This window comes from Benincasa hispida, chromosome 3, assembly GCF_027475165.1.
Source record: "Benincasa hispida cultivar pf3 chromosome 3, pf3_genome.v1.1, whole genome shotgun sequence".
In the NCBI taxonomy this organism is placed as follows: domain Eukaryota; kingdom Viridiplantae; phylum Streptophyta; class Magnoliopsida; order Cucurbitales; family Cucurbitaceae; genus Benincasa; species Benincasa hispida.
This window is the reverse complement of record NC_143480.1, coordinates 55,247,452-55,269,376: the sequence shown is the minus strand read 5'-3', so window position 1 is coordinate 55,269,376 and position 21,925 is coordinate 55,247,452. Positions and strand designations below refer to the sequence as shown.

Below are 21,925 nucleotides of genomic sequence, written 5' to 3'. Positions count from 1 at the left end.
TTAAAATCAAAATCTTCCATCAAAACTCAACAAAATGAACAACACGTCTACCTTGAAAATATTTGGATTTCGCTAATCATACAACTTTCTTAAAATATTTAAGTCCTAAGGTTTTTTGTGGTTTCATTATTTTATTTATTTTTATTATTATTTGTAATAGTCTATATATCTTCATTGAAGTAGGTAGTTTTAGAGATTGATGAAAGAAGGTATAATAAAAAGAAAATAAAATAAGAAAATATTAAGTAGATACTAACGATAAGGTCATCCTTTTATTTCATTTTTTTAAAGGTTAATGGTATCAATACTTTTCTAAGTTCAAGACACTAAAGCTTTTCATTCATATATTATTGGTTCGAGTATATTTGATTTTTTTAGGATAAATACCAATTATACCTTTTGGAAGTTCAATTTAAATCCTAAACTACTAACTGTATTTGCTACAACTATTAGTTTAGAGTTTTAAGTTGATACAACTCCAAAGTTTAGGGTTCAAATCGATACAATTATTAATTTAGAATTTAAATTGATACGATCTCAAATTCCGCCATATAAATTGATATTTGCCATTTCGTTTTGAAACAAATACAACTAATTTCTATGAAGAACTTATGGCCACCCCTAACAACAAAATTGGCTAGAAATTTACGACATGAATTTGATTTTAAATATTATGAGTTTGAAATTTATATTTCTCGTAAATTTCTTGCTATGGTCCACCTTCTTCGAGAAATTCATGAATTTTTAGTTAAATTATATAAACAAAAACAAATATTAAAATGCTTATTCTCTTCTAAATTTGACTTGATTTTTGAAAAATGGATATCAACAAAAAAAAAAAAAAATTATATGTAAAAATAATGTTAGTTTTAAAAAATAAAAAATAAAAAAGTCAAATAATATCGACCAATAATAATAGTGTGAAACGATTAATTTTGAATGAAATCAGCATGTTTTAAAAGATTTTCATTAGTCTTTTAGTTAAATAAAATAAAGAACTAGTGGGTGAATATAACATAAAAAGGCAAAATAGGAAATTGTCAAAGTCTTTGTTTCATTTCAATAAAATTAAAAGTTCTGAAATTTGACACACCTTGCAATATTTGGATTTCGGGTAACCATTGATATTTTTACCCAATGATAAAATAAAAGCAGGTTTGGAATACAAATTTAGTCAAAAAAATTCAAGATGGTCTATTTATTCATTAATCACTTCGGCCCCTTTGATAATCATTTTTTTTTAAGTACAATAATTGAATTTTTAACCAAATTTCAAGACAAAAGAACTTTTTGAAAACTAATTTTTGTAGTTCTCAAAATTTGGCTTGATTTTTTAAAAATCATCGATGAATAGAGAACAAAAGAAGAAATGAAAACAAAAGAAGAAAGTAGTCTCCATAGACTTTATTTTAAAAAAATAAAAACAAAAAACAAAATTGTTACACATCAAATCCTTGAACTTTTATATACTTTTTTTAAGTACAAAGACCAAATGATTATACTTCTTTAAACATAAAATTCAAATTTACATCTAAATCAATTAATTTTTTTTTAATTTCACAATTGTCAAAATCTAGAGATAAAATAAAAGTAGATAACAAAAATTTGAAAATGAAAATAATACCTATAGATTTAATTTTCAAAAAAAAAATAAAAAATAAAATAGTTACAAAATGAAACCTTAATAACTTATAATACATAAAATTAAAGGTTCAAAAATCTATTATACGTAAAATTAAAAGCTTGAAGACTTATTAAAAACTAAGGTGAAATTATGAAGTATATAACAACTTATAATATATTAAATTAAAGGTTCAAAAATCTAGGGTGAAATTATGAAATATAGTGGTAGTTACAATTGCACCATAAAAAAATAGAACCTTCAAATAGTGTTAAAAAAATTGAACCTTCAAACATATACAAGTGTTAAAAACTAAACCCTTAAAACTTACAATAATTATAGAAATTAGACCCCAAATGATACAATTGTGGCAATATCTACAATTATGTAAATCTAATGGTCCCATTTTAACACTTAAGTTTGAAGGCCCAATATGCGATAAGTTATAAAAGTATATTGTAATGTAAGTTAGATATCAAATGTTTGTAGAAGACGAGTTATCAATCATAAAGACATTTATTGAAAAATCCAAAAAAAAAAAAAAAAAAAATTCAACATTATTAATGATTTTTGCAATTTATCATAAAATTATATAACATCTATGATCCAAATTATGCACAAACTCCAAAATTCAAGGACCAAACCTTATAACTTAACCTACAAAGATCATTAAATTATGAAACTAGGCTTACTAGTTCCATTAATTAAAGGGAAAGGAAAAAGACCACCCTATCTAGGTTATATCAATGAGAAGATTCTTAGCTATGGACAGCTGCATTTACATATAACCTTTAACTTTCCTCTTCCTTCTAAAAGAGAAAAAAAGAATGGAAAAACAAATACACTTATCCTTTCCTTATCGTTTCTAGACAATCCCAGCAAGCAACCGACACACTTTTTTAATAGTTTTTTTGGTTCCATTCCTGTGAGGCTGTGACTTGTTAGAATCACCCAAAAAAAATCACCTACCATAGTCAACAAATCATCAATAAATCATCATCATTCATACCCTCTCAACTTTTTATCTCAAGATTTTCAGTTTTTCCCTCCAAACAAAGCATCTTGAGAAAGGATTTTCTTCACCCTGAACTGGATGAAAAATAAATTCAATAAATGAAGCACAAAGAAAAAAGATAGATTCCAAGAGGGTTTATCATTTGAGTTCTTGGTGGGTCCCTACAGACCCTATCGACACCCTTTTGTCATTACTGTTTGAGAGAAATAAAAAGGATAAGTACTCAAAACAACTTCAAATCCTTTTGCTTTTAGCAGCCCCCTGTCCAAGAGCTACAAGACACCAGACTCCAGAGGGCTTTTGGCCAAAGCACTTCAGCAAACCCCATTAAAAAAAAGTTGTAAATTTTGAGTCTTCTTTCATATAAAGTCCCTCTGTTGTGACTTTCTTTTCTTTCTCATCATTCATCATCCTCTATTTCTTCCTAGTTCCTCCAGAAAGCAAGAAAAAATGGACCTCCATGAATGGGAAATCCTCTCTGATGATGGGTTGCTTGATTACAAAGATGATCAGAAGAAGATTGTTTCAGCTAAGAGAAGTTCAGCTTCTGATGCAAAGATTGTGTTTGATATGAACTACTTCCTGTGTCCATCAATGGATTCTTCCAAGCACATCAGCCAACCACCAAGGTCTTCTTCAAGATTGGTTAAACAACCGATTCCTGTTCATCTTCAATTGGACTCACCAATTGTCAAAATCCCAGATGATGATTCACTGGCACTGAAAGAAAAAGATAAGGAGTCCATGGCGATCAGTGCTATGCCATCAGCCCTGAGTGAGAAGGATCAGAAAGGAGCTGTGGAAGCAGATCAAGACACTGTTACTCAAGTTTTCTTCAAGAAAATGAAGGAAAATGAATTCGTCGACATGAAAATAGACTCACCCAGATCAAGTAACATAGGAACAAAGCCTCAAATTGATGTAGGGCATTATCAGTTTGATGATGGGGGTGAGGCAAAGGAGAACATTGCAAACTCACCCAGAATGAATTTGATGAACCAGAAAAGCAACAAAGAGAGTGGTGCAAACAAAGATGAGATGAATTGGGATGGATCCATGGGTGGGTTAAACATATTAAAGTGGAGTTTAAATGGGATTGGAGCCATTTGCTCCTTTGGTGTTGCAGCTGCCACTATTTGTATTCTGTTTTATGGAGGCAACCAACAAAAGCTGAGAATCCAGATCTATACCCATGATAAGGTCAGCAATTCAAAACTTTTATGTAATATTTCCCTAAAGCAGTAATGACTAAGCAAAATTTTTTTAGGAATAAGTGAAAATGTTCGGTCCATATAACCCATAAACTGCAGCAAAGCTTATTTCATAGCATTTGGTTGCAGAAATTAAAGGAAGCAGTTCAGCAAGCTAGTAGATTAAATGAAGCGATCTCAGCAGCAAGAGGACTTCCACAGACAAGAGCTCACATAACCGTTGGTGGACACTATGATGGGCTCTAAGGAAAGCTAAAAGTTGGCTCTGCCTTGAAGACAAACTCTAACACTAGAGAATGAATTGAGGTGGATGTGCCAAATCCCAGTTCTACCACTTTATTCAAAGTTTACCATGTCTGTACATAGAATTATAGCTTTAAGAACAAAAATAGGTTCAAGAATCCTGCTTGGATTATATTTGATGGATTTTATGCCAATACTGAGTGTTGTTCAACCATGAATTTTAAAAGGCTTGTTTGGTTTTGTTGGGTCTTCCATAGTGGTCAGTCTGGAGAAGTACAATATTTACACAATATACAGTGGAAATGAAAGAGATTATTTTAGCAAAACTTGTTGAAGCCTCAATATTTAATGGTTAAAACACTATTTCAATCTGTATACAATTACTCTGACATGATCTCTACATTATAGCTTTTGTCCTACTCCAATTAATGTAACCAACTAATAGGTCTTTAGCATTAAAGAATGACTTGAATCCTAATTTACCTTCAAACCCTTCTAAATCCTTTTTCTTTGATTCCTGACTGACTGGAAACACCTCAATCCAAAGAGCAATTTCCATCTTTAAGAACCAAAAAGAAATAAATTACAGGACCAGAGATTCGATTAAACATAAAGGTCCTTGCCTTGCGAAAGAAAATCAAATTTACTAAACTAAACCCCAACCATATTGTTTTTTGTTTTTTATTTTTTATTTTCGAAAAATAAACCTATTTACTCCAAAATTTCATGATTTGAATAAATAAGGTCTATCATGATTTTTATTAAATGATTGAATAATTTTTTTGAAAATTAAGTCTATTCCCCCCCATTTTTCATGCAATGGCTGAATTTTTAGTTAAATTTCAAAAAAAAATTATTTTCTTTTATTTTCAAAATTAGACTTAATTTTTTAAATCATTGGTAAAAGAAAGATAACAATGAAAAAATTTTAAGGTGGAAGCAAAGTTTATGAGCTTAAGTTTTCAAAAACAAAAATTCGAAAGACAAATCATTACCAAATCGACATGAAATTTAGGGGTAAATATAGGGCCTATAAGCTAATTAAAATCGCTTACATACAAGGCAAAACCATCAAAGATGAAGCTAAGTTCAAGCAAAATAATGAAATGGAATTGAGCGAGTGACCCACTAAATAATGGAGCAAGCAAAATCTACAAGAGAATTCTCTTTATATTCCTTTTTCTAGATTTGAACAGTAAACAATAATACGAAATTGATCAAATCAAATAATTCAGTAGAGAAAAACTTAAGAAGGGAAGAAATATAGAGCCTAATGAAAAGGAAAGAGATTCATGAGTCATGACCCACTTCAGAAAGTGAAAGATCAATGGTGGGATTTGAACTATTCACAAAATATCAAACCATGGCTTGACAACTTGACAAAACACCGTAGCTTCGCCCCATTTGTATTATTTACGCAATACATTGCCTTGAACATCAAACAATGCAACCCATTTACGTAATCAACCCCATTTTTCACAATCAGATTACCAAAGATGATCAAATTCCTAGATCAAGCAGAAAATCATTTTCGCTAATCAACAAAGCTTCGTTTAATCATTATTCAGTGTTAAACACTCGCAACAGAATCTAAATCTACATCCAGCACACCCTGATTCACCTAAAAAGAAAGAACACCCAATATTCGAGAAAGTTAACAAAACCCAGTTCAGATTCCTTATCAAAAGAGCTAAAAAGCGAATAGAATACAAAAGATGTTGGGGTAGGAAGAGAAATGTCCGAATCTATCTAGGAGGGGAACGAAAGAAAAAAGCGTTCGACTCCCTCAAACGGATTCGGCGATGGAATAATATTCAATAAACCGATCAATTGATGTAAGCCTTTGTCTGAACCAAACGGTGTTGAAGAATAATCTGTTCACCTTCTGGTTATTCGAAAGGCTAGGCAGGAATCAAAAGTCAAAACCATTTCCAGATTCAATTTTTCCCCCGAATCTAACAAACGAAAAGAATTAGCAACATTACAAGAAAGATCTTGAAGAAATTGCAATGAAAATACAAAGAGTGAGAGAAAAACAGAGAAAATTGGTTCATTGCTTGAAATTTTTTAAGTGAGTCCACTACGATTGAAGAAAGGAGGCGGGAACAATTTAATAGCGACATTTGATTTAGGGTTTCTATGTAGGGTTTATGTTTTGGGCTTTTCCGAATCGGGCCCCGTCTTAAATGGGCTGGGCTTATATCCGTAAGTTCGTACCAGTAAAATTACAGTATCGCCCTTCTTTTTTGAATAGCATTAGGAAATTACTCAAACTAACCTGAAAAATAAAAAATTCTTTTTCTCTCTTCTTCTACTTCTCTTTCTCTCTCCTCTAAGAAGAAAGATAGAGGTGAGAGAAGAAGAAAAAAAAGATAGAGATGATAGAGGACAGATGAATTTTGTCAACATTTGATGTTTTTGTAACCTAAAGGTAAGAAGAAAATTTCATTCTGGAGGAAAACCACAATTTAGGAAGCATGTCATTTTTATAAAAGAAAAAAATAATAATAAAAATTTTAAGTTAGTTTGAGTAATTACCCAATAATACTCTATGAAAAGTCCATAATATATATATATATTATTTATAAAAGGGGCAATATAGATAAGAGTTTTTAGATACCCATTTTTCCCTTAGATTCTTAGTAAAATCTTATATTACCCTTTTGTTGAAGGGATGCACCTTTTCGAGTCTAGACGTTCATTCTAAAGACAATAAAGTTTTAAGTCAAATAGGTGCAATTGGTTCTGGAGGATGTTAAACGGATGTGTTTATTCGGATGTCTGCGAGTTATTGGAAGTACCAATTCACAGTGGTAATGATAGAGGAGATAATGGAAGAAAATGCCAGAAACGGCCAGATCGAGCATCTGCAGCTGAATTGGGATGCCCTTTTTACCACCTTTGCCCGAACCTCCTGCCTCCTCTGCGACTCAATCCATCAAACCTAACAGATGAAAGAACGTACCAAAGCTGGCACGAATCATCGCTGGCCTCCTGTTTAGGGCCTATACCTCAAATTTCTGCCTCCATCAATATCTGTTGGTGAGAATTGAGTGTTTTTTTTTTTAAAAAAATGGATTTTGAGAATTCTATATCGGTTAAGTTGGGAAGTGAATGCTTTATATACTCCCATCTTAGACCTTGGGTTTGGATCCCAAGAGTACCCATATTTTAGTGGGAGTAAAGAGACCCACCAATATGGGTACAGTGGAAATCCCACACGCATGTTGCCACCGTCCGTCCGGTCGGACGTGACGAGATGAGGCACATGTGTGTGATTATTTTTTGAGAAAAAATATTATTATAATTATTTTTGGAGCATCGCAATGAGTGCAGTCAAGCCTTCAACGCGCACATTCAATGGCTCCACGCAATTTATGGCTCTACATGTTCTGTGGCCCATAGTTTTTGCGTCTTTTCCTATTGGCTCTTTGCACCTATAAAAGGCACAAGCCCCCAGCCACTAAAATCATCTCATTTATTCCCTTATCTCAGAATACCTCTACTCTTCTCTCTCAACCATATTTTCCAATTTTACATTTTTCGAGCAAATCAGTCTGAACGGTGTGAGTTTTCGGTTGGTGACGGTACATTTTCGATCAAGACCTTTCTTTGGGGTTGTTTTATCTTAAGGATGACGTGGCAATACTGTTGACCTGCTTGCACACATAGGCAGAGCCATAAAACGTCTTAAAGAGAGCAAGATCCGTGACTCAGCCTGTAACGAGTTTTTGTTTTGCAGGTTCCACATTTATGATGACCGCCAGTTCCTGACTGTTCGCTACTGTCGAGTTTCACTATCAAATGGTGGTCGGTTCTAACATTTTTAAGATATTTGATCTGCCAATTTTGTAATGGCCCTCACAAACAACAATGACATTATGACATTCGACCCCAATCGTTCATTTTGGTTCAAAGGAGCGAACTTCAAACAGTGGAAGCAGAAGATGTTATTTTTTCTAACTGTCAAGAAAGTTGTTGATGCTTGTACCACAGATAAGCCAACCATCCCGATAGAAGATCCAACTAAACAATAAACAAAAGAAGCTACTGATTGGGAAGAGAAAGATTTTTTATGTAAAAATTTTATATTAAATGGTTTGATTGATGACCTTTATGACTAGTATAGTACAATGAAGACAACAAAGGAAGTCTGGGATGCCCTGCAAAAGAAATACGACACTGAGGAGGTCGGGTCAAAAAAACATGCTGTGAGTTGTTACCTCAAGTTTTAGATAACGGATGACAAATCTGTGGAACTCTTGAAATAATAACTGAAGGTATGCCTCTAAACGAACAATTCTAAGTCGTTGTTATTATTAACAATTTGCCCCCTTTGTGGAAAGATTTTAAGAATACCTTGAGGCATAAAACCAAGGAGTTTTCCTTGAAGAGTCTTATCACCTGGCTAAGGATTGAGGAGGAAGCCCAGAAGCAGAATTAGAGGGAGGAGGTGAACATCATACCTGGGAGATCTGCCTCTGTCGTGATAAAGTCTGACCAAAAGTCCAAAGGGACAAAAATAAAAGGTCAGAACCATGGTTCCGACAACCATAACCAACAAAAGAAACAGAAACCCCATCGAGAGAAATGGTACAGTTCCTTTGCTTTAACTGTAATAAACCTGGATGCATGGCTAGGAATTGTGGAAACAAGTGTCGTCCTGCTGGTCAGGCGAACCTAACAAAGGAATCGTTACTTGTCATGATCACATAAGTAAATGTGATTGGTGGTTCTGAGGGGTGGTGGATAGACAATGACGCCACGTACCATGTCTGTCACAACCTTAGTCTATTTAAAATTTAAATTGAAATAAAGGATAATAATATTTTGTTGGGAGATCACCACTCTACGAAATTTGTTAGGACCGACGAGGTGGAGCTGAAGTTTATCTCCAAGAAGACCCTCACATTGAAGAATGTCCTGCACACTCTGGAAATAAGAAAGAACTTGGTCTCAGGCTATCTCCTCAACAAGGTCGGATTTACTTAAATCATAGGAGCAGATTTATATACCCTTATTAAAAACAATGTATTCGTAGGCAAAGGGTATGCAATTGAGCGAATGTTCAGATTAAATTTAGACATTAATAAAATGAAATCTTAGGTGTATATGTTGTGATCTACGAATGTTTGTCATGCTAGACTTTGTCATGTTAATAAGAAATTAATCATGATTAGGCTGGAAATGATACCTAAGTTATCCATGAATGAATTTGATAAATACGAGTATTGTAGTCAGGTTAAAATTACTAAAACTCCACATAATTCTATACTTGGGATTTTTGAGCCTTTAGAGATAATTCATTTTGATTTATGTGAATTTGATGGCATCTTGACTAGGAACAGTAAAAGATATTTTATTATTTTTATTGATGATTGCTTTGATTTTACTTTTATATATTTGCTGAAAAACAAAAGTGATGCTTTTGATGCCTTCAAATTGTTTGAAATTAAAGTAGAAAATCAGTTTAATAGAAAGGTTAAAAGACTTCGTAGTAATAGGAGAATTGAATACGACTCAGACAACTTTAATGAGTTCTTTAACTCTCATAGAATAATACACGAAAAGACTGCACCTTACTCTCTTAAAATGAACAAAAAAGTTGAAAGGAAAAATAAAACTTTAGCTGAGTTGGTAGTTGCTATTTTACTTAGTTCAGGAGCCACGTCTTATTGGTGGGGTGAAATCATTCTTACCGTTTGTTATGTCCTCAATATAATACCAAAGTCTAAAAACACAACTTTACCTTACGAAGTCCTTAAAAATAAGAAACCAAACTTATCATATTTTAGAATATGGGGTTGTCTAGCCTTTGTAAGGATTCTAGACCTTAAAAAAAGAAAGCTAGCCAGTAGAGCCTATGAATACTTCTTTATAGGTCATGCCATAAATAGTAAAATCTATAGGTTCTATGATCTAGTAAACCAAGTGATCATTAAGTTAAATGATGCTGACTTCTTTGAGAATAGATTTCTTTTTATATCGAGAAATAGTGGAGGCTCGGGATCCAGTAGTCTATGTTGGGATTGGTGTCCTAATTCTCCTAGAGTCTCGTTGTTTTGTAAAGATACACATTGTTCAATGAATAAAATAAGTGTTATTTAATTCTGGCATTTACTCATATCCAATAAACAAAACTCCTTGGTTATCTTATGTGAACTTAAGCATGTATATGTGATATACAAGTGGATCATGCCTTAAGTGATAACCTAAATTGGTCTGTAGTATAAGGATTAAGGTGGGATACCTGATCTTGGTGACACTACGGATACGACCCGCTTTGTAGAGCTTTGCAAGTGTTGTAAACTACTACAGATGGTTGATCCTGACCATTCATGTGAAGACGTGGAGCGGGAGTGTCCTATATGAAGAGTTTGTATAAGATCTAGACCACGAAATGACTAGACTCTGTATATAACGCTGTTGATACTAGAGACTTGCATCTCACCTAAACGACCATAGGTGACATGACCTCAATTCTGAGTATTTTGTGAACTTCTACATTTGAGGGTGGTTCTTTGATTAGTATGGGTGAGAGCGGCAAAATTGCCAACTTAACATGCCTACCTTTTTGTGGACTTGTATGATCTGGGAGTTGGGAACTCAATCCACAAGATGGAATTCACTCCTTTCCCGAAGTAGGGATAAGTAGAGAGATTGCTCCTTTAAGGACTGATTTTGGGGCTTGAACATAGTGGCCACAACTTCTCTTTGGAAGAGAAGACTCAGTCATAGTAAGACTATGACTTATGTTCATTAAAGGGATCAGTGGTACTTAAAGAGACAGATGTAACTACAGGGGCATAACGGTTATTGGCCTAGCTGTACTTACGAGTGATCTGTGAAGGGTTGTCACACTACTGATTGGTTGAGATGGACACATAATATATCTGTAGTGAGGAGAGTTCAACTGTCGATCTTTAGTGGAGTGTCTGTCAGTTAACTGATGGTGGATCTCGTGACAAAGGAGTTTAGTCAGTTATTCACGTACCGTTGGAGCTTCGGATCTACAAGTCCATGAGGTCCCCTTAGTAGCTTGGATTCTGTTGAGGATCAGTTCTTGGTGTTGATTTGAAATGTTCAAATTGACAAGAGGTATTTTGATTATATATGATATAATCGGTATGATGTATAAGATACATCTAATGGAGGATTGATGTAAATGAGATTTACATTAAGTACCATGGAATAGGAAAAGAACTATGGTTTATATGTTTCATAAGATGAAATATTAAAACTATAAGTTATATATATAACATGATAAGTTGGTTATCATTTATGTTCATAATCATAATAATTATTAGATAATTAATATTTTTTCTTTTAAATAACCAAAGTAGTGGGTGGTTATTAGATAATGGTAACCGTAAGTATAGAAAGTGGTTTCCTATTTTGAAAAGAAGTTTTTTTGCTTTACAAAAGTTTGAAAAGATTTTGAGTTTTCTCTTCAGCGAAAAGAAAATCACGAAGTCGTCAAGTAAATATAGATTTACTAAACGACGGCTGGGCGAACTAAACGATCGTGCAGGTGTGAGCTTAACAATCGTGCAATGTTTACTAAACGATTGCATAGCTTTGCTAGACGATCGCTAGCCCAAGATAAACGATCGTGTAGAGTCTGTAGGCACAGACCAAGCTAAACGATTGCATAGCCTTTACTAGACAATCACATAGTTTTATCTAAACGATTGGGCATCGACCTATACGATAGGTCTCCGACTTCTCCCACTTGCCCAGTCGTGTACGCGATCGTTGTTTCCTCCGTTGGTCTGCCTCATACCAAGTTCGAATAGAGCTCACCCTCTAGATTTTCTCATCGAGAATACCAAGATCGTCTTGTTAGTGGTGTCAAACTCAACTCGACATCGTCGAGGTTTTCTAGAGGCCGTTTGTGATGTTGTGGAGGTGGTTCACTATTGCAAAGGAGTTCGTGACCAAGGAGATCATTGAGGACGAGCGCAAAGTGTTCGTGTGGTGTTGCGGTCGTGTAGATTGATTGCTCGTGATTGCTGTTGTTCGATCAGAGTGCACATTGGAGCATGGAGACGTTTCTGCTGATGTGCGTAAAGTTCGTCTTTCTATGCATTTGAGTTTATTCATGCTGTAATTTCTTTATATAATTGTATAACTGTTTGTTTTGAAGTCGACTGTAAATGTATTGTTGATTCATGATTGTAATTTGGAATAGTCTTGTTTCGCTTCTCACGGAAATCTCGAGTGTCGATTTCCTTTAGTTTAACCCTTGTTAGAAACCCTACCTCTACAGAGAAAGTCGACCCATAACCTAGAAGAAGCAAAAAAACTAGAACCGCTAAGGATTTTGGGGATGACTTCCAGACCTATAATATAGAAGAAGTTCCTAAAGACCTAAAGATTTCCTTGTCCTCTATAGATGCCAACTTATGGCAAGAAGCCATTAATGATGAGATAGACTCTCTTGAGTCAAGTAGGACTTAACACTTAGTGTACCTACCTCTAGGTTGCAAGGCAATAGGGTGCAAATGGATTTTAAGGAAGAAATTTAAACCTGATGAAACAGTTGACAAGTTTAAAGCCATGTTAGTGGCAAAGAACTTTAGACAAAGAGAAAACATAGGCTTCTTTGACACCTTTTCACCCATCACTATAATTATCTCAATCTATGTTTTGTTTTCTCTCGTTGCCTTTTATAACCTCGTAGTATATTAGATGGATGTAAAGATCACCTTCCTAAACACTGAACTTGAAAAAGAGATTTACATGGAACAACTTGAGGTTTTTGTAGTCCATGGTCAAGAAAATAAGGTTTGTAAACTAGATAAATCTCTCTATGGTCTAAAACAAGCTCCTAAGCAATGACATGAAAAGTTTGATATCCTAATCCCATTTAAAGGTTTCAAGGTTAATGAAAGTGACAAATACATCTACTATAAATTTGAAAATAATCTTTGCACCATCTTGTGTATGTATGTAGATGATTTGTTAATTTTTGAATCGAACTTGCACGTCATTAATGATGTGAAATCTACATTGAGTGCAAACTTCGACATGAAAGACTTAGGAGAAGCGAGTGTAATCTTAGGCATAAAAGTGACTAGATTTTAAAAGGGAATTTCTTTGGACCAATCTCACTATGTAGAAAAGATTATAAAGAAATATAACTATTTTGAATGTAAACCAACATGTATTCCTTATGACTCTAGTGTTAAGTTGTTCAAGAATACTGGTGACAGTGTTAATCAATCTGAGTATGCGAGCATCATAGGCAGTTTTAGATCCGTTGCTAACTGCACTAGGCCTAAAATAGCTTATGCTGTGGATACTTTGTAGGTTTACAAGCAGACCTAGTATAGAGCATTGGAATGATATAAAAAGGGCTATGAGGTACTTGAAAAAAACCCAGAACCTAAGATTACATTATCAGAAGTTTCCTGCTATCCTGGAAAGATAGGGATGCTGATTGGAACTCCCTCTCGGATGATTCATGCTAAAACTTAACCTATAGACTAGAGATCCCACGAAATAGGTTCATCGGGTAATAACTGATCATAAGTTATATATAGTGAATCATGCTAAAACGAACACAGAGTTCCCTTTCTATAACTTGAAATCTGAGCATGATATCCTAAAGCGAAAGAGAAGTTGAACTCAGTTCTTAATGAGATCTAACTTGATGTCAAGCAAGGTACCTAGCTATAGGAGTACTCTTGAAAGACCCACCTTTGTGAATGTGGAAGTGGGGGCCACTTCCTATGGAGTTTTTAGGCAAACTCTTTAGAACGTTTACTAAACCGGGATACACATGCTAGGCCTTAAAGCACGGACTTTCAAACTACACCCTAATGATACTCTATGTGAGATGTTGTTAGAGATAGCGTTCAAACCCTAGGGTTACTCTAGTATATTCTGAATCATCTACACTACGAAAGGTTCAAGTGGGGGATTGTTGGTGAAAATTGATTTTTTTTTTTAATAAAAAAATGGCTTTTGAGAATCCCACATCGGTTAAGTTGGGAAGTGAATTCTCCTTCGTATACTCCTATCTTGGACCTTGGGTTTGGGCCTCTAGGGGTACCCATATTTAGAGGGAGTGACAAGATAGACCAATATGGGTATGATGGAAATCCTACACGCGCTGTCGCCGTCACCACCAACCAGACAGATGGACAAACGTTCGAACGTGGCGAGGCGCGTGTGTGATTATTTTTTGAAAAAAAATTATTAATAATTATTATTTTCAACGCTCCACATGTCGCGATGAGTGCAGTCAAGCCTTCAGCCGCACGTTTAGTGGCTCCACGCTTTTTGTGGCCTGCATGATCTGTGACCGAGAGTTGTTTGCGTCTTTTCCCGTTGGCTCTCTGTACCTATAAAAGGTGAAGGCCTTTAGCCTTTCAAATTGTCTCATTCATTCCCTCATCTCAGAATACTCTCTACTCTCCTCTCTCAACCTTCTTGATGTGAATTCAACCATCAAACTATTGCATGTACCTAAAGGACCAATTACAAGAAGCAAGGCAATGATGATTCAAGAGAGGTATTCACACTATATCTTCAAAAACTAGCAAATTCACAAGAATCGACAAATAATTTTGAGACCAAAGTTTCATTTAATTTTATTCAATGGGTCAAGAAGAGAATGGCATGAAGATGGCACAGGAAAAGTCCTATAGTTTGGAAGATGACATGGTGATAAAAAAAAGTGTGCAAATTTTGTGAAGAACATGCTGTCAAATGTGCACTGCATGGAGAAATGTGATGTCAAACCTGTCAAACGTACACATCTACTTTGTCACCTTCTAAAGGATATATTTAAGGCAATTTGAAGACTTTCTACATTTCTAGTTTTGCATTTTGACTTAAAATTTAATATGCAATTAAGTTTCACGTTTCTAGGTGGTATTTTTTACAATTTGCAATTAATTGTATTTGAATGACTTTTGAGTTTCTTGGTCTATCCATGATCATTTGACCTATAAAATGACTTGTAATGCTTTTCAAAACTAAGATTATCCATCGCAAAAAAGCTTGTGCTTATTCAACCCTTTGGTGTTGTCTTTTTCTTTCAAATCTTGCTTTAGATTTGATGTTTAAATCAATTAATTGGATTTATCTTCATCAAGCTAATTCTGGAGTGAGTTGTCTTAGGATCTAAGAGGGCCATCATAGATTCTAATTTTGATCTAAGTTAGTTTTCTTTGTGAGTGTTTGCAAGGATCCTAGAAGGACCTCTAGCTTTACATCCAACAAGCATCGCAGGTGCTTATCATTTGGTATCAGAGCATTTGTTCATCGTTCTTGGCCGACTTTAGAGGTGTTATCTTTACTTTATTCCAATTTATTTTTATTTCAATTTTTTTCTCCAAAGCAATTGCTTACATCTTGTACTACAAGATATACTACAACTTGTCTTGAAAACTTCTTCAAATCAGCTCTTGGATCATCAAGGAAAAAAAATTCAGCAAGAAAAAAAAAAGAAAAAACAGTAAAAAAAAAAAAAAAGAAGAAGAAAAGAAATCAAAGATCCAAGGCACGTGAAAGTTTCTTTTCATTCATTTGAAAAAAAGAAAAAAGAAATTCTAGATTTATTTTTTTAGCCTAATTTTAGTTACTCTAGTCTTAGTTTGCAAGAGTTGATCATTTTGAATTGATTTTTTTTTATCAATCTTTTAGTGAGATTACACCAAAAATATAAGCCAACCCTTACATCTTTGACCTAATACCAAAAGCCTACCCTTTAGTGATAAACACGAGTGTTCTTAAGTGAAATTGGTGAAAAGTGTGGTAAGGTCTTTTTATTACTAACTTTAAAATGTCACAAGGTGAAGGAGTACCACAAGTACAAGATACTAATATGGCTATTCTTCAAGCCATTCAAGGCATGATGGAAATGATGAGGAAAGATAGGCAAGAAAGGAGGGCACAACAACAAAGAGTCTTATAAGAAGATGGAGTATTACTTAGTTGAACAAGAAAGATAAATTGGTGGAAGAGGAAACCTGAGAGGAAGAGGAATAAATAATATGCACCCTAAATGAGGAGAAAGAATCCATGAAGATAGTGATAATGGAGTCAAGCTCAAAATTCCACCATTTTGTGGAACGTTGAATGCAGAGGCATACTTGGAATGGGAAAGGAAGATAGAACATGTGTTTGATTGCAACACATTTAGTGAGAATAAGAAGATGAGACTTGCCATTGCCGAATTCACTAACCATGTATGAAATTGGTATTAACATCTCAAATCTGAAAGAATGGGGAAAGGGGAGGATCCATTGAAACTTGGGAAGAACTTAAAGAAGCCATGAGAAAGAGGTATATTCCAAAACATTATGAAAGAGATTTGAGAACTAAATTGCAAGTTTTGAGTCAAGGAACAAAAAGTGTAGCTGAATATTATCAAGAGATGGAAACTTTGATGGAAAGAGCAAATATTCGAGAACAAGAAGAAGACACCATGTCTAGATTCCTTGGAGGTTTAAATCGAGAAATTGCTTATCTCGTTGATAGATACCTACAACTATACTTGGAAGATATGTATCATTATGCAATCAAAATTAAAGAACAATTGAGAGAAGAAAAGGAATATAACAAGAGGTATAATTCTACAAATTCTTATGTTTGGTACAAGGATGGTTTTGTGAATAGGGGTGAAGCAAAAGGGAAGTTTGTGGCTCCTAAAAGAGTGGAAGCTGGGAGCACCTATACTAAAAAGAATGAAGCTTCAAAGGAGGAAAGAGAGAAAGCTAGTTCTATTCAATGTTGGAAGTGCAAAGGATTTAGGCACATAAGCAAAGATTGTGTCAATAAAAAAGTCATGGTCATAAGAAATGAAATTATTGATTCGGAAGATGAATGTGATGAACAAGGTGGCCAACTTGAGGAAGAATCTGAAGCCTTTAATGATGAATACATTGAAGAATGTAACTCTATATCCTTAGTTGCAAGAAGAGCACTTAATGTACATATCAAGGAGGAGAAAGCTGAAGATCAAAGGGAGAACTTGTTTCACACAAGGTGCTTGATTGAAGGAACCTCATGTAGCTTGGTGATTGATAGTGAAAGTTGCACAAAAGTAATAAGTAGTTTTCTTGTAAAAAGACTTCAACTCACTACTCGTCCACATCCAAAACTATATAAACTTAAATGATTAACAAACAAAGGAGAATTAAGGATGGGGTTCTTTGCGATGTAGTACCTATGTATGAGGGTGATATGTCATTGGTCCGACCTTGGCAATATGATAGAGAAGTCACATATGATGGTTTGTTGAACAAGTACACATTTACTTTGAATGGGAAGAAGTTCACTTTGCTTCCATTATCTCCATATGAAGTACAATGCAATCAAGTGAAATCAGAAAAGAAAAGAAAAGAAAAGAATTTGAGGGGCGGTTTGGGGCGCTGAGATGATATAGGATGTGAGGAATTCTGATGTCTGGGTTTGGGTGTGCATAGTTGTTATATCTGAGTTGATATGACTGTGTTTGGATGTGCAGAGTTGTTATATCAGTGCTATCTGGTTCAGTTTTTATACTCTATAATAATTTGCCTGTATGAACAGTATTTTTTTTTTTAAAAAAATCTTATAATCCAATTATCGTATCCATCCTATTTGGTATAAGACATTGATTGCATTTTTTTATTCTTTCCAATCTGAAGATATGGTATACAGATTAATTTTATATTAAAATAATTAAAAATGACTACCTTGATAATTTATATTTAAATAATTAAAAAATGATTATATTAATTACTGAAATTTATTAAGTCTAAGTAATATATTTATATTTATTAATTAATTAACCTATATTTTTATTGTTCAATCTTCAAAAAATAAAAATCTCACACTTTTGCAAGGTAACTTAGGTAACTTAAATATTAAGAAACATGTAAACATTATAAATATATAAAGACAATGCAAATACTCATAAAAAAAATTAAAGAATTAATAATGCTAAAAAATATCAAACAGTCAGTGTAATATATCCATTGTATAAGTAACACACCAAGATTAATAACACCAAAAAATACAACTGAAATGGAATATAGGGAAATACAAGAAAAAGTAACACACCAACCTCAAACTAAATGAATATTCCATATTAGTTTGGGCAACATAACAAAACAATAAAAAAAAGTTAGAAAAAAATCTAGAAATACTTCTAATGTAGGAAGAGAACTAGTTCGAATAGAGAAGTACCTATGTTACTTCTATGAAGTACAATATGGATGGAGTCCATGGGTTGCTGGATCAAAACACAATGAGGCACCCTACCACCCACCAAACAACCAAAAGTTAAAAACTTAATAATATGAAAATAACATAATCAAACATTAGAAAGTAGAAAAGGAGAAACCAAAAATAAAGAAGGTTAAACAACTCACCGGTTGACAAAATAAATCTTGGACAGTGAAGGCTCTCAGCAAATAGAGAAGGACCAATGTTGTTATATAGGAAAAGTGAAGGGAGAGGGGTGGTTGTTGAACATTAATAACAACTCCAATAAATATTAAAAAAAAAGTGTGACCAGCCTCTGAATATTAAGTTTACATCATGAATGAACTTAAATCTAATTAATAAATTGGTTGAGTCATTAATGAAGTGGTTGAATGAGTGGTGGAATAAAATTAGCAAATAATCAGAACAGTCATTAATAAAGTCAACAAACAATCAAAACAGTCATTACTAAAGTTGGTGAACAGTTTAATAAATGAGGTAATTAATAATGCATAATATTGAAAATGTGTAAAATGCGCGAGTATGATTGAGTATGATCGAGTATGATCAACCATGATCGAGTATGAACGATTGAGTATGTTCAAGCATGATTAAGTATGTTCAAGTATGATCGAGTATGTTCAAGCGTGATCAAGTATGAACGATTAAGTATGATCGAGTATGTTCAAGCACCGAGATGATATATGATACGTGGAAGGAAAATGACGGTGAGATACGAAATACATTCTGAAAATGGACCCACAAACAATTAAAATCGGTGAGATAGAATAATGAACCTCCAAACACTGAGATGATATAGGATGTGAGAACATACCATGTCATGTTGGGCTCCCAAAAAACCCTTAAAAATCAAGAGAGGAGAGAAGAAAGTAGGTTAAAGGTGAAGGGTAGAAAAAAAGAGAAAAGTGAGGGGCAAAAGGTGAGTGAAAACCAAGAGAGAAAAAAGAGTGATTTTGAGGAAAAAAAGAAAGAGTGTGAGTTTGGTTATGAGAAAAGGGGAAGAAAGGAATATGTTGCCATTCGAAGCACCAAACTTTGTACTTATGTGTAAAGGAATGCGTTTAGTAACTGAACCTAACTCTGATGATGATTTGCCTAGTGCTTCGAAATCTCTTTTGCAGGAATTTAATGACATGTTTCTACATGAAGATGCACCTACAGGTCTACCTCCTTTAAAAGGAATTGAGCACAAAATTGACTTCACACCCTGGGCAATGCTTCCAAATATAGCGGCCTACAGGACCAATCCAATCGAGGCCAAGAAAATTCAAAGGCAAGTGGAAGAACTCATGGATAAAGGTTATGTTCGAGAAAGCATGAGTCCTTGTTCGGTTCCAGTCATTTTAGTACCCAAGAAAGATGGAACATGGAGGATGCGTGTTGATTTTTGAGCCATCAACAAAATAAGATAAACTATCGACATCCTATTCCTAGATTGGATGACATGCTAGATGAATTACATGGGGCAAACTTGTTTTCAAAAATTGATCTTAAAAGTGGTTATCATCAAATTCGAATGCATGTGGGAGATGAGTGGAAAATGACTTTCAAAAAAAAAAAATCTGGTCTTTATGTATGGTTTGTTATGTCATCTAGTCTTACTAATACACCAAGTACTTTTATGAGGCTAATGAATCATGTTTTGAGAGAATACATTGGAAAATTTGTTGTGGTATACCTTGATGATATTCTTGTTTACTCTAAAAATTTGAATGAACATATTTTGCATGTAAAGACAATTTTTCTTAAACTTAGAGAAGAAAAGCTTTATACTAATTTCAAAAAGTGTAGGTTTTGTCTAGACCAAGTCAGTTTCTTAGGATTCATTATTGGAAATGATGGGGTGAAAGTTGATGAAGAAAAGGTCAAGGCTATTCGAGAGTGGCCAACACCCACCAATGCAACCGAGGTGAGATCTTTTCATCATTTGGCTAGTTTTTATAGGAGGTTTATTAAAGATTTCAGTAGCATAGCCTCACCATTGAATGAATTTGTTAAAAAGAATGTGAAATTTGAATGGAAAGAGAAGCAAAAAAATGCATTAAATTAATTGAAAAATAAATTGACTAATGCACCTTATCTTTCTTTACCTAACTTTGACCATTCTTTTGAAATTGAATGTGATACAAGTAGGCTAGGGATTGGAGCTGTTTTGATGCAAGAAAAGGGGCTAGTCATGTTCTTTAGTGAGAAGCTAAATGGAATACAACTTAGCTACCCCACATATGATAAGGAATTACATGCACTTGTAAGAACTTTGCAAGTTAAGCAACATTACTTGTGGCCAAAAGAATTTGTTATCCACATGAATCATGAAAACTTGAAGCTCCTCAAAAGCCAAACAAAGTTGAACAAGAGGCATGCTAAATGCGTAGAGTTCATTAAGACATTTTCGTATGTCATTCATTACAAGAAAGGTAAGGATAATGTGGTGGTTGATGTATTATCAAGAAGTTTGCATTGTTTTCTTTCCTTAGTGCAAAAACTATTGGTTTTAAACACATGATTGATTTGTACAAAGTAGCGATATCTGAATTTCATGATGTGTATATTCAATGTTTAGAAGGGAAAAACGTGCATGATTATATTGTGTTTGATGAAATGCATTTTAGGAAAGGAAAACTTTGTATTCTTAAGTGTTCCATTCGATAGTTGCTTGTGAAGGAAGCTCATTAGAGAGGATTAATAGGGCATTTTGGAAACTTAAAACATATAACATGTTAGCTAAACATTTTTATTGGATGAAAATGAGAAAGGATGTGAATAAAGTGTGTAAACAATGTTTCAAATGTAAGGAGGCTAAGTCTAAGACATAGCTACATGGTCTTTACACACCTTTAGATATTTCTAGTGAACCTTGGGTTGACATTAGCATGGATTTTGTTTTAGGACTACCAAAGACTTGAAGACATCACGATAGCATTTTTGTGGTAGTTGGTAGGTTTGGTAAAATGGCACATTTCATACCATGTAATAAAACAGATAATGCTACTAACACAACTAATCTTTTCTTTAAGGAAGTGGTTAGATTGCATGAAATTCCTAAGACTATTGTTAGTGATAGAGATGCAAAATTTTTAAGCCATTTTTGGAAAGTTTTATGGGGTAAATTGGGAACTAAGCTTTTGTTTTCAACAACTTGTCACCCACAAATCGGTGGGCAAATTGAGGTAGTTAATAGAACATTGGGGACTTTGATTAGGTCACTAATATCTAAAAATCTTAAGCCTTGGGAGGATACTCTACCTTTTGTAGAGTTTACTTACAATAGAGTAATACATAGCATCATTCATTGTTCTTCTTTTGAGGTTGTGTATGGCTTTAATCCATTGACTCCTTTAGATTTTTCACCCTTGCCATCTAATATGTTTACTAGTGATGCAGCTGTTTCAAGGGTAGAATACATCAAAATTTTGCATAAGAAGTCAAAGAAAGGATTGAAAAGAAGAATCAAAAGCTTGTCAATAGCAAGAACCAAGGGAGAAAGAAAATTATTTTTAAACCCTGTGATTGGGTTTGGATTCATCTAGGAAAGGAAACGTTTCCAGATCAAAGGATGTCTAAACTTCGAAAGAGAGATGGTCCATTTCAAGTGATAGAGCGAATCAATGA

At 34.0% G+C, this 21,925-nt stretch overlaps 1 protein-coding gene and 1 non-coding gene across 2 annotated transcripts; one reads left to right on the top strand and one right to left on the bottom strand.

Moving 5' to 3' along the window:
• Positions 1–2,601: 2,601 nt before the first annotated feature.
• On the top strand, positions 2,602–4,416 carry LOC120073914 (uncharacterized). The gene is made up of 2 exons (XM_039026829.2): positions 2,602–3,836; positions 3,977–4,416. Exons 1-2 carry the CDS (start codon positions 3,087–3,089, stop codon positions 4,091–4,093), a joined length of 867 nt encoding a protein of 288 aa, XP_038882757.1. The 5' UTR covers positions 2,602–3,086; the 3' UTR covers positions 4,094–4,416.
• A 1,407-nt stretch (positions 4,417–5,823) lies between these two features.
• LOC120074836 (small nucleolar RNA snoR138) lies at positions 5,824–5,995 on the bottom strand. The gene has a single exon (XR_005481115.1). It is a non-coding gene; the product is annotated as a small nucleolar RNA snoR138 (small nucleolar RNA).
• Between the last annotated feature and the right edge of the window lie 15,930 nt (positions 5,996–21,925).